The 13,337-nt window shown below is 41.1% G+C and overlaps 1 protein-coding gene across 1 annotated transcript in view; it reads right to left on the reverse strand.

The window, feature by feature from the left end:
- LOC119414872 (E3 ubiquitin-protein ligase RNF31-like) overlaps positions 1-13,337 on the reverse strand; it is a 277,068-nt gene that overhangs the window by 43,557 nt on the left and 220,174 nt on the right. Inside the window, exon 6 of the mRNA XM_037681993.1 lies at positions 4,435-4,572. Coding sequence (XP_037537921.1) covers positions 4,435-4,572 — 138 coding nt within the window. The remainder of the gene's footprint in view (positions 1-4,434; positions 4,573-13,337) is intronic.

The raw sequence follows: 13,337 nt of genomic DNA on the forward strand, positions 1-13,337 counted from the left end.
GGTAACTGTTCAGTGATTTGTAGACATACATGAGTATTTTGAACTGGATTCTAAGGTGAACTGGTAACCAGTGCAGTGAGGCCAAAACTGGTGTAATGTGCTCTCTTTGGCCTGTACTGGTTAAAAATCAGGCTGCTGCATTCTGGACCAGTTGTAGTCGTGCAATGGAGGTCTGACTGATACCAAACAGGAGCAAATTGCAGTAATCAAGCCTAGATGTAATGAATGCATGTATTACTGTCTCCAGGTTATTTTTGAACAATATGGGCTTCAGTTTAGGCAGCCGCCTCAGTTGGAAGAAGCATGATTTAACAATCATGTTTACATGATTGTTAAGCTTCAGGGAAGGGTCCATTAGATTAGTGACTCTTTGTTTTTCTGACAGGGTTAGAGCAGAAAGGTCGATACAGTGATTTGTGATTGTGTCGTTGGGAGGGAACAACATGACTTCAGACTTCTTTTCATTGAAACTCAAGAAATTTAAAGCCATCCAGTCCCTGATGTCAGCCAGGCAGTTGAGCAGCGGTTGAATAGAGCATGTACCATTAGTGTCTTAGGGGAAGTAAATTTGACAGTCATCGGCATAGAAGTGGAAGGGCATGTTGTGTTTCCGGAAAATGGCACCAAGCGGCAGCAGGTATAAAGAGAATAGGAGGGGACCCAGGATGGACCCCTGCGGAACCCCCCATTTAAGCTCTGCCTCTGCGGAACTAAAATCCTTGATGGAGACACAAAAGGATCTGTCAGTGAGGTAAGATCTGAACCAATTGAGGGCTGATCCTGTGACGCCCACCCACTGCTCCAACCTAGCAATGAGGATCTCATGGTCGATGGTGTCAAAGGTGGCTGTGAGGTCCAACACGACAAGCAGCACAGAATCACTGGTATCTGTGAATCTGAAGATGTAGTTAAAGACCTTCAGCAGGGCAGTTTCAGTGCTGTGGAGAGGTTTAAAGCCAGATTGGAAAAGCTTTAAGATGGCGTGATCCTCCAGGAAGCACTTCAACTGGGACTCGACTATTTTCTCTAGTACTTTAGAAACAAATGGGAGTTTGGAGACAGGCCGGAAGTTGGAAACGACTGAGGGGTTAAGGTTTGTTTTTTTCAGGAGAGGCTGGACGGCAGCATGTTTAAAGGATTTTGGCACCACGCCAGTGGATAAACTACTGTTTACTATAGCAAGAATGGACGGACCTAGAGTTGGAAAAACCTCCTTTAGTAGTCAAGGGGGGGACCACATCAAAGGGGGAACCAGAAGGTTTCAAGTTGCACATGACCTGCTCTAGAGAAGATAGAGTGATGGGTTCAAAATGGTCAAAAGGAGCTACAGATTGAGGTGGGATGGATGGGTCATGAGTTGAAGGGGAAATGAGAGCCAGTTTGTTGAGTGAATATCTGAAGCACGAAGACCACGGGATACGTGATCAGCTGGGTTCTCTGAGGTGTCCACATAATGCCACTGACTGGGATTGCTGTTATCTCTAATTAGTTGAACACGGTTTGCAACAAATACGTGGAATCTACGGGCATCATTATTGATGTACCCTAGCACAACTTGTGAGGCTGTCCAGAAAAACTCTTGATCAATTTTCATGTCAAGTTCACCCTTTAGCATGACACTATTCTTTGTAGAAATCACTGCTGCTGTAAGTTCCAGTCTTGGAATACTCTTGACTTTTGATGGTGCAACTCTTGCCTTTGCCATCACGAGACTGCAGTGGACTTCGTTCTTATCATTAGTGTACTTGAGGTAAGAACATGCACCATATCCCACACTGCTGGTATCTGAAAAATGGTGTAGTTCTACTCTGATAATTTTATGGAAGTCATGTGGATGGTAACATCTTGGGATGGAAACTTCTTTCAACTTGTGAAGACCACTTATCCACTCCTCCCACCGTTGCTTTATTTCTTCTGGGAGGGTGTCATCCCATCCAATACCTCTCTGGCACAGCTCTTGAAGAATACGTTTTCCACTCAGGCTGAATGGAGCGATGAATCCTAGCGGGTCATAAAGAGAGGTGATGACAGACAGGTAACCATGACGGTTTGAAGATTGGTCTTTCACGCTGATGTTAAAGCTAAAGGTGTCATTTTTGACTGACCACTGAACACCGAGTGCTCTCTCTGATGGGTTTGGATCCAAACCTAGAGGTTGCATGGCCGTGGCTCTTTCTGAGGGGTTTAGTCCATTGAGGGCTGCGTCTTCATTTGAGTTGAATTTGCAAAGACGTAGGCCTCCTTTTTTACACAACTCTTGAGACTCAGTGATCAATTTCCTAGCATCTTCAACTGATGGGACACTTACTAACCCATCATCAACATAAAAGTTTTCTCTACAAATGTTGATGCTAATGGATAGTTAGCTTTGTATTGTCGTGCTAGATGTTTCAGGCCAAAGTTGGCGCATCCTGGAGATGAAGCTGCTCCGAAGAGATGAACCGCCATTCTGTACTCCTGTGGTTCCTTTTACAAATCACTATCTTTCCACCAAAGGAACTTCAAATAATTACGGGAGTCTGGAGAGACCGAAAACTGATAAAACATTCTTTCAATATCGCAGATAATTGCCACAGCCTCCTTTCTGAAACGGCAAAGTACTCCCACCAGAGGATTGATTAGATCAGGTCCTGTTAGCAGAGTGTCATTCAGCGAAACACCATGGAATTTGGCTGAACAGTCAAATACGACTCTCAGTTTGTCTGGTTTTCTGTGGTGATAGATGCCGTGATGTGGAAGGTACCACTCTGTCTTTCCTTGAGATGTTGGGGGTGCAAGTTCCGCATCACCCTTGTTTATTGTTTCTTCCATGAATGTTTTGTACTGATCGTAGTAGTGTTTATTTGCCTTTAATTTTTTCTTGAGGCACTGCAGCCGAACTGTGGCTAGTCTTTTGTTGTTCGGTAGTATGGGTGGACTGTTGCCTTTGAATGGGAGAGGCATATCATAATGTCCATCCTCCTTCTGCCTGATGTGGTCATTGAGGAACTGTATAAATTTCACATCATCTTGAGAGACATACTTATCTTCATAAGTTCTCTCAATGAAGTTGGATTCCAGGTCCTTTAGAACATCTGTCGTTGAAGGAATTGGCAGTTCTTTTACTGTGAGTCTATGCACAAAGCTCTGACTTCATTGTCTGTCTAGGTGAGGGTTTGATGAGCCCATTATACTCCATCCTAATTCTGATCTTTGTGCGAATGGTTGATTGATGCCACCTAGAACAACCTCAAGAGGTGCTAGTGCTGACGGACAGTCGTATCCGATTAGAAGCCCTACATCACAATCTTGAAGAAGGGGTAGCTTATCTGCCAAGTGTCTGAGATGGGGCCACCTTAAGGCTGTTTCCTTTGTTTCCATAAGACTTGTCTACCGGGATGAAGTCACGGCTGTAGGCATGCTGTAGTTGGATGCAGTTCTCAGAATGGAGTCCTCGAACTTGTAGACCATGGATGCTCTTACTTGATACGATTGTATCAACGGCTGTCATAGTACTAAGTTTCAGTTTTACTGGTTGGGCATCCACATTCAGTTTATCACGCACATCTTCTAAGATAAATGTCGAGTCACTGTGTGTCTAGTATTGCATATGTAAGTACTTCTCTGTGTGGTTCTTGTACTGAAGACACAAGAACTGGAACAATACTTGAGGTGGCAGATGAACGTTGTGTTGATGTGTGAGATACGACCTTGTGTATTTCCTGACTTACATTTTCTTCTGTAGGGATGGAGTCATTTGATATCACTTTCACCTGTCTTTGTTTCCTATCTTCGTGTAGACGGGTTGGATGACGAAGATTACATGTGCTACATGTATGTCACCGCTTACAATCCTTGGTCATGTGACCTTTTCTCAAACACCCAAAGCAAAGCAGATTTTCATGAATGAATGTTCGTTTATCTTCGACTCTCTTTGCTGTAAAAGTAGGACACCTCGTGATATTATGAGTTTCGCTTTTACAGACGGCGCAAGGTGATTTTGGTTTACTGTTGTATATTTCTTGTTTTTCCTGTGTGAAACTCTTTGGTTGTGTGTTTGTGTTGAAAGCTTTGGCTATCTTTGGTGCTCTTTCATCTGTATGTTTAAAATTCATCATCAGGTGGGAAGTAATAGGGTTACGGGCTATCCGGGCCTCTTTATTCAGGAAATCTGTGAAGCATGCAAAATCTGGAAAGCATCCAGATGTGTCAAGTTGGTCTACTACGATACGACTCCACTTGCGTACAATCCATTCTGGTAGTTTTTTGAGCAACTTGTGGTTTTCTTCACAGTCGCGCAGGATAGCTAATCCTTCAACGTGTGGAATAGCTTCAGTGCAGCTTTGGAGAAAGTCTGCAAATTCTCGTAGTGCTAGTGAGTCATTTGTAGTGATCTTTGGCCATCGTGTGAGCTTATCACGGAAATCTTTTTGGATGATGAATGGGTTTCCATACCTGTCCTGTAAGACTTTCCAGGCTCCAGTGTATGCTCTTTCTGAATCTTGATAGAAGAAACCTTCTACAGCTTTGCGTGCTTCTCCAGCAAGATAATTTTTGAGGTAGAACATCTTCTCACTTAGTGGGATGGGTTTTCTGTCAATGAGAGTCACAAAAGACAACTTCCAGTCTGTAAACTTTAAAGGGTCACCACTGAAAATGGTGGGTTCAGGGACTGGCAAGCGGCTCATACTTAATGAACTAGCTATTGCTTGGGCTAAACGGACAGACTCCTGAGACATTGTGACTTCAGATGATGCATGGTGCGGCAGGAATAATGCAGCATCTGGATTCAGTTGAGCTTTATTTTTATAGTGAATAGCGTTAACTTGATCATGAGTCTCTTCATCATTGATTTCAAAATCCTGATATGCTCTTACACGAGCTGCTGCTACAGCTATGTCCTTATCTGATTGTAACTGTTGCAGTTTTGTTCTTTCTTGCTCAAACTGTTGATGCATTTTAACCTTTTCTTTCATGTCTGACAGCATTTTTGCCTCTTTAAGTTTCCATTCATTTTCTAATTTGTGAAGATGTGCTTGCTGTGCTTGAATTTCTTTCATGGCTTTTGATTGCTCCATTTTAGCAGCGAGCTCTGCTTGTGCATCTACTTTACTGTTGTGAGTACTGGCTGAGCTGGAGTGGTTGCTTACTGTGCTTTCTGCTGGCTCTGATAATCTTATAGTTTCAGTTTTTGTGTGACCCAAGACAGATCCATATTCATCTTTGTTTAATATTTCTCTTACTCTTTCTTTCTCAAGTTGATTATTATAATCTTCGTTAATAGTCTCTAGACGATTGCTTATGAGATTGCATATTTCCTTTGTTAATATAACACAGGCATCCATTTTGTTGACAATCTCAGGTGTGGTATGACTCTTATGTAGAATAGGTTCATACTGTTGTCTCACATCTTCATGTTTAGCCTGAATGTTTAGCTGTAATGCATTGAGCTCTTCCAATGAACAGATGTACTTTAGTTTAGTTCTAGTTTCTCTTGCTGCCAGCTTCCACAAGTCATAGACTTTGTTAAATATTTTCTCTCGTCTTTTAATGTCTTGATCATACATTTCTTGGCCTTTTTCTGTAATTTTTCTCTCACGTGAGCTGGACCTGTGTGGCATGTCTGTAGGGTTGTCTGTTTTTTCTGTTGGGAGTGACATGTTGTTTTATGCAACTGCTTTAAATCAACTATTGCTTTTGAATGTCCTCTACCTAAATCTATACTTATAAGCTGTAGTTGTCCTTCACTACAGAGTAATATTTATGTCAAGCATTTATACAGTAGATTATGAACACTCAAAGGATTTTTGCATAAAACATAACAACAAAGATGTCATAAATAAGCCTTGTAGGCATTGATAGCAATGTTGCTTCACAATTTAAACTCTTTTATAAACAGACAAGTCATCAATTTTTGTGAATTCACAAACATATGCGCTCATCATCTTAGAACTGTTATTTGTGTACAATGATTGTCCCATTTGCTACTACAGTTTGCAATGTTTCTTTATCAATCGTGGCTGTATCATAAACGTGTTGCCTGTTTAATCTTGCCTGTGCAGGATAAAGGTGCAATTGGGATCAGTAGCCTTGCATCAGATTGGCAGCAGGACCTCTGACGAGTTGATTTCTGCTTCTTTGGGATGGGACATCTACTGCAGCGAGTAGTTTTCACTGTAGCGGCCACTTGGATTAATGAGCCAGATGCGGAGAGTTTCAAACGGGTGCCAGTTTATTTCTGTTTCTTGCTTCACATTAACATCATATGCACCGTGCACCGTGAAAACTACAGAACAGAAAATTGCAAAACATCTCTGTAATTTTAAAATAGTTGCCAAGTATGTCATTCACATATTAATTACGTTTTTGACCTTTTAAGTCAATCTAACAAACAAATAACAATAAAGGTAAAATGTAAAACAAAATATGCTTCCTTGAATTAAATTAACATTCACAGAAATAGCATATTGCTTTCTGTTTGATAACATGTGCAGCTTTATCTATAAACAAATGAAATATAAACTTTTTCTCTAAATAAGACATTCTTCTTGTGACTACAAACATACACTTTACATTTTCATACCTCCTTCCACTTTCCAAGTGTGCTAAATTTAACATTGGACATCAACCTCCTTTGCTAGCATGCCCTCTTGTCTAATGCGCACCTCAGCAGGAGCCCACTTGAACAACACGTGCCTAATGAGTACTTATGCTAGGAGAGGAGCGGCAAAAAAACAGGAAACCAAAAAAAACCTAAACAGAGTGATGCTCTTCAAAATAAGAGCGTGACTGACCACAAAATGAAAACTGAATATGAAATCATTACAGTTAGCTGTCCTTTACAATATTGTTAAACACGTTAGTAGTTGTAAACACTCAAAAGAATAAATATGTTTGTTAAGTGTTTACCTTCAAACCTAAATATTTAAGGAGTACATTTTTTTAATAATCATATTAAAAGTTACAAATGTTGTCTTTTGTGCCTGTTTGTTTTCTAAATACAGGCACATTAGTGTTTGTGAATGACAGGCATTAACATAAAACACTTTGTAGAACGGTGTTTTATGAAGTTCGGTCCGTTTCCTTGTTAGATGACTGGCAGTTCTGCCACGTTCAATATGGCGGACGCGCTGATGACCTGTCAGCTCAATGAGGCGTCTACAGCCAAACCCATCTGTTCTCTGGTCAATGCCATGTCAATCACAAATTAAGGGTGCATTCACACCAGCCCTGTTTAGTTTGCTTTAATCGAACTCTAGCTCGTTTTCCTAAAAAGTCAGGTTCGTTTAGGGAGGTGTGAACGCGCCATCGAACTTTGTCACGGCACAAAAAGGCGAATTTTGGCCCGGGCTAAAACCTAGGTCTCGGTCCGGTAGAAGAGAACTCCAGGGTGATTCAAGTACAGTGTGAATGTAAACAGACCAGATCCCGCTCCGCAGGGTAAACAAACACGCATTTCTCACTGCGGTAAAGTGAGCCAACACTCTGCTCCGGCAGCCCTCACTGGCTTAATTGTGCACGTTTACAACATGTGCTACGGTAATGCTGCGGCGACACGCTGTGTGTTGCTTTTCAAAATAAAAGCTGAAAATAAAAGTTCTTAACTGAAAAATATGAAAAATAAAAAAATAAAAGTAGTTATTATCTGGAAAAAAAAGTTGTTCATAGCTGAAAAATAAATAAATAAAAGCTGTTAATTATATCTGTCTTTCAAAATAAATCACCAAAACAAAGTTTAACATGCTTCATTGTAATATTCAAAAGTTGCTGAATTTGTTGCTGGATAACTGCACGATTTCAGGAACCACTCTCACTTCAGGTTGACTCTAGAAGACCCCTAGATGTTGCCCAAAAAGTTTCACCAACATCTGATGTTGACTTTCAAAATAAATCACCTCCAAATTTGAACATAGACTCATGTAACATTCAAAAGTTGCTGACTTGATTGCTGGATAACTGAACGATTTCACGAACCACACTCACTTCAGGTTCACTCTAGAAGACCCCTAGATGTTGCCCAAAAAGTTTGAGCAACATCTGATGTTGACTTTCAAAATAAATCACCTCCAAAGTTGAACATAGTTCATAGTAATAGTCAAAAGTTGCTGACTTTGTTGCTGGATAATTGAACAATTTCAGGAACCACTCTCACTTCTGGTTGACTCTAGAAGACCCCTAGATGTTGCCCAAAAAGTTTGAGCAACATCTGATTTTGACTTTCAAAATAAATCACCTCCAAAGTTGAACATAGTTCATTGTAATATTCAAAAGTTGCAGAGTTGATTGCTGGATAACTGAACGATTTCAGGAACCACTCTCACTTCAGTTTGACTCTAGAAGACCCCTAGATGTTGCCCAAAAAGATTGAGCAACATCTGATGTTGACTTTCAAAATAAATCACCTCAGTAGAAGGGTAGCAAGGCTCACAGCATTCGAGCACTGAACTTGGGTTTCAAGAACACAACAGACAGTTCCAGTTGCTTCCTCTTGCTCGTTCCAGGACTTCTTCACTGAAGCACTGCTCATGCAACCATATCTCACATGAGTCACTCTGGATCTGCAGAATTAGTTAGAAAACTCATTTATTAAAGTTAAAAAGAATGCGTGTTTGTTCCCATTTTACCATGACATTCTCACATTATTTTATCAAGTAATTCATTATCTTTTAGAAAAACATGTGAAACAAATTATTGTCAGTAAATCTCTAAATTTGGAAATTTGCTGTGGAAGGAGTTGAGATTCATCTAAACACATACACTTTAATTGGATGTTGTACCAGGGACCATCAGTACAAACTTTCGTTCCACCTCGTGTACCACGTGATGCGATTGACAATAAAGATACTTGAACCATAAAACCTTATCTACAGCATATCAAATCCACCAGAATCACATTAAATAATTTACATCTGTTGTGATACTACCAAAAAAAAAAAAACATACAACATCAAACAAATGTACCCGACCAGTTTGTAATTGGAGGCCCTGCACCAGCTGGTTTTGCCAAACAACACATGGAGCAGTTGTTGCCCGAATCAAACACTGTAAATCAAGAAAAACAAGTTACACCATAAAATAACAAGTTAACAATTTATCTGAGGAGTAGAAGTAGACTGCTTTGAGTTTAACTCCATCGCAGAATTCTTATTTTGAGCAAGCATGAAGGAAATATTTAATTTACCCTTTATTTATACAGGTAGTCTCATTGACTCACGAGAACTCATTTTCAAGAGAGACCTGTTTTAGGGTGCAGATGGGGGTTAAGGGCCTTGGACACCGTCTCCACTTCAAGATATGTTAAAAGCTACACAAACAGAAAACCTTGGCTGAATGCAGAGGTGAGCACCCTGCTGGAAGCCAAGAACACTGCCTTCAGGTCTGGAAACTCAGAGGAGCTGAGTAGGACAAGAAAAGAGCTGGTTGCTGGTATTAAGAAGGCCAAGGCCACATATGCACAGAGGGCCGAGGGTCAATTCATCTCACAAAACCAATGGAGCATGTGAAGGGGTATTAAGTGCATAACAGATTATAAAGGAAGGAGCGAACAATGCCCCAAAGACCCATCTCTGCCTGATGCCCTCAACAAGTTCTATGCATGCTTTGAAGACCTGAACAGAACCCCCAGCACCAGACTCACCTCACCACCAGATGAAAAGCATCTCAGCGTGACCTCAGCCGAAGTAAGGAGTACTTTCAGGAGGATTAATCTGCACAAGACAACCGGCCCAGACAACATCCCTGAGAAGGTGATGAAAGAATGTGCCGATCAGCTCTGCGAGGTGCTGGCAGACATCTTTAACACCTCACTTACCCTGGAGACAGTTCCCACCTGCCTGAAGACTGCCACCATCCCAGTCCCAAAAAGCTCTACAGTGACTGGTCTGAATGACTATCGGCCAGTGGCCCTCATCCCGATAGTTGCTAAATGCTTCGAAAAACTGGTCATGACTCACATCAAAACAACCATCAACATCGACGAGGACCCTCATCAGTATGCATACCACGAGAACCGATCAACAGAGGATGCCATCTCCTCTGTGGTCCACACTGCTCTCACCCACCTGGAGCAGAAAAACTCTTACGTCCGTATGCTCTTTGTGGACTTCACATCTGCCTTCAACACCATGATCCCCCAAACCCTGATGGACAAGCTATCCACACTAGGACTAAGCCCCTCCATTTGCAACTGGGTACTAGACTTAACAAATAGACCACATTTAGTGAGGATCCACAACATCTCCTCCTCCACCATGGCCCTTAGCACTGGCTCTCCTCAGGGATGTGTGCTGAGCCCCCTCCTGTTTACTCTGCTCACGTATGATTGTGCAGCTACCCATCCAGGCTGTCACATTGTAAAGTTTGCAGATGATACAACGGTGATGGGATGCATCACAAACAATGATGAGTCCAGCTACAGGAAGGAGGTGGAACACCTGGAGAGCTGGTGCAAAGAGAATAACCTTCACATCAATGTGAAGAAGACAAAGGAGATGATTGTGGACTTCAGAAGGAACAAACACACCTACACGCCCCTGAACATAAGAGGATCTGCGGTGGAAGTGGTCTCCAGCTACAAGTTCTTGAGTGTACACATGAATGACAACCTCAGCTGGAGCAACAACACCACCAGCCTGATCAAGAAAGCTCATCAGAGACTCTACTTCCTCAGGCGGCTGAGGCGAGCTCGTCTGGGAAGCTCAGTCCTCACCTCCTTCTACTGGTGTGCAGTGGAGAGCATCCTGTGCTCCAGCATCAACGTGTAGCATGGAGGCTGCACAGCTGCAGAAAGAAAAGCTTTGCAGAGATTGGTGAAGGCTGCACAGAAGATGTTGGAGTCAGCCTCCCCACCATCACAGACATCTACACCTCCAGATGCAGGACCTCACTCACCCAGCACACACACTTTTTGCCCCGCTCCCCTCAGGAAGGAGGTTGAGGAACATTAAGTGTAGAACCACTAGACAGAGGAACAGCTTCTACCCTGAGGCTGTTAGACTCCTGAGTCTCTAACCAGAACTGTTACCTTTACATGTTAAGAAAGAAATTGTATCAAATGAAATCTAGTAATAAAACCAGAATCAATCTTGTGTTCTTACCCAGGTGTTGATGAATTAAACAGTATTGAATTAAAACCGAAGAATGCCATCTAAGGAGGGCAAAAGACTGAAAAATATATTCCTAAGATGCTCAGGTCCAAAAACTAACACCTCAGCCTTGTCTGAGTTTACAAGCAGAAAATTAAGGGTCATCCAAGTTTTTATGTCTTTAAGACATGCTTGTAGTCTAAGTAGCTGATTGGATTCATTGATGACTAAATATGATGGATGAGAATTTTTATGAATTGGTTTTATCTACCTTTCACTTATATGCAGTACCAACTGTACTTTTTTTAGTCTTAGTTCATCTTTTCCTATCTTTCTGATTGTTATACTCTTCTGAGTAAACCATGTTTATGCACAATCTTATTTCCCAATGATGCACATTTTTATAATTAGTTGCAAAATAAAAATATTTCACCGAAAAAACCTGATGCATTCAAGATTTGCTGAGCCATTACTTCTATTTCTTTGACCATTGCTGCTTTTGAAGTGTTAAAACCGATGGCTGGAGTGTCAGGAAAAGCCTTCATTACTTCTCTGGAAATCTAAATAAGTGTAAAAGATGTAAACCATCATAAATGGTAATTAAATCAAATGAGACACAGACAAAACCAAACAAAAATGAATTATTAAACAAAGTATTTATAATGAACTTTTTTTTTTTAATTTAGAAATCATTTACCATTGCCACAATAACACCACAGCTATTCCCATTCTTTTGATATGGGTGGGCGATGACACCTCCTTTCCAGTTAATGTTGTAGGGTGCTAAGGGCTAGCTTAGCTGCCCTTGACTACAATATATTTAAATAACGGGTTCTCTCTTTTTCGAGTTAAATTACAGCCATGTGACCGAGGTAACTGTGCGTGGATTGTTTAATCAGTGACACTGAGACGTTAATTTTCTTTGACCCATCAGAGTAAATGTGGTCATTTATTTAACAGAATCAAAATTTAACATCAAAATGTACAAGTGATTAGCTGATCTGGTTCTGATTAATAAAACTTGGCACGTTTTACTTAATAAAAACAACAGACATTTCTGAAGGCATCTAGATTAATTACTGGCAAAATAGAAGAGTTTAAAGATGGGAAATGAAGGAGTTTAAATGGAGAGAAAAGATGGATGAAAAGTAAAGTGTGTTGACTAAGAATGGCACCCTTCATCCGACCCCAGCTCAGCCCCGGTACACTCGGTGCGTGGCGACTCGTTACCTTAGACGGGGATACCTCCGCTCAGGAACAGGAGTCCATTTCAACGCTACCTTTCAGCGTCTCTGGTAAGGATGGCTGAGAATCATCCGAAGTAGTGACGGTACTCCGTTCCACAAATACGCTCATCTCCCGGGTGGATACACAGCAAGCTGTGAGTCCGTAAGAGGTTCCACTCAGATGTGGAAGAATCCATCACAGGCTCCGAAGACTAAGTTCAAGAATAGACTTCATCAGAGACCCGCTTGAGGAGCTCAGGAGACTTGACCGACTGACTGATAGACCCAGTTGACCTGAGAAGTTCCAGGAAGTGTGGACTCTTAAAGACTTCTCACTTCCGGTCACCTCAGGACTTCCTGATTGGTTGAAACAACCAACAGGGGGTGGTTCTAGTGACGTCAGAGGGTCATTACAAATCAAGAAAACAGCAGGAATGTTTTAGAAACGTCCCGTGCAGACAGAAGACATGTTATGGCGAAGTGGGAGGAAGAGAGGCCAGTAGCTTCTTGTTTACTGTCTGCTAGGTTTAAAAACACGACACTTCATTCTAATAACTTCTTTCTGACTTTCGACCGACATCACTACTTCTCATTTCAGACAGAAGATCATAAATGCATAATTACTTTGTAAAATAGACATTTAACTTGATTTCTAATTTAAATGAGGATTAAAAAATCATTAATACTGTTTCACAGTTGATTTAAAATGAGTGGTTCACTTCAACATTTAGAAATGGTATGAACTAAACAAACTTTTGATTTATCAAGATATTGTAAAATAGTAATGATAATATAAAAGAAGAGTGTTCTTTCAATTGATTACTTCAGGATACATTTAGACAGTCTCTGGATGAGCTAATTTGTATTTCTGGATTCAAATCAATGAAATAGTTCCTGTCCCATGAAGGTCCTCAGAGGCAGGTTTTGGTCGGAGGCCGAGTTCACTACAATGTCCTCCCATTCCAATTTTCCAAATTCTCCGTACTTTCAGGTATTCTCTGTTCGTAGCATATGCAGTTGTCAGTTGTACTAATTATAAATAATTAAA

The sequence above is a fragment of the Nematolebias whitei genome, chromosome 9, assembly GCF_014905685.2.
Source record: "Nematolebias whitei isolate Nwh7 chromosome 9, NemWhi1, whole genome shotgun sequence".
In the NCBI taxonomy this organism is placed as follows: Eukaryota; Metazoa; Chordata; class Actinopteri; order Cyprinodontiformes; family Rivulidae; genus Nematolebias; species Nematolebias whitei.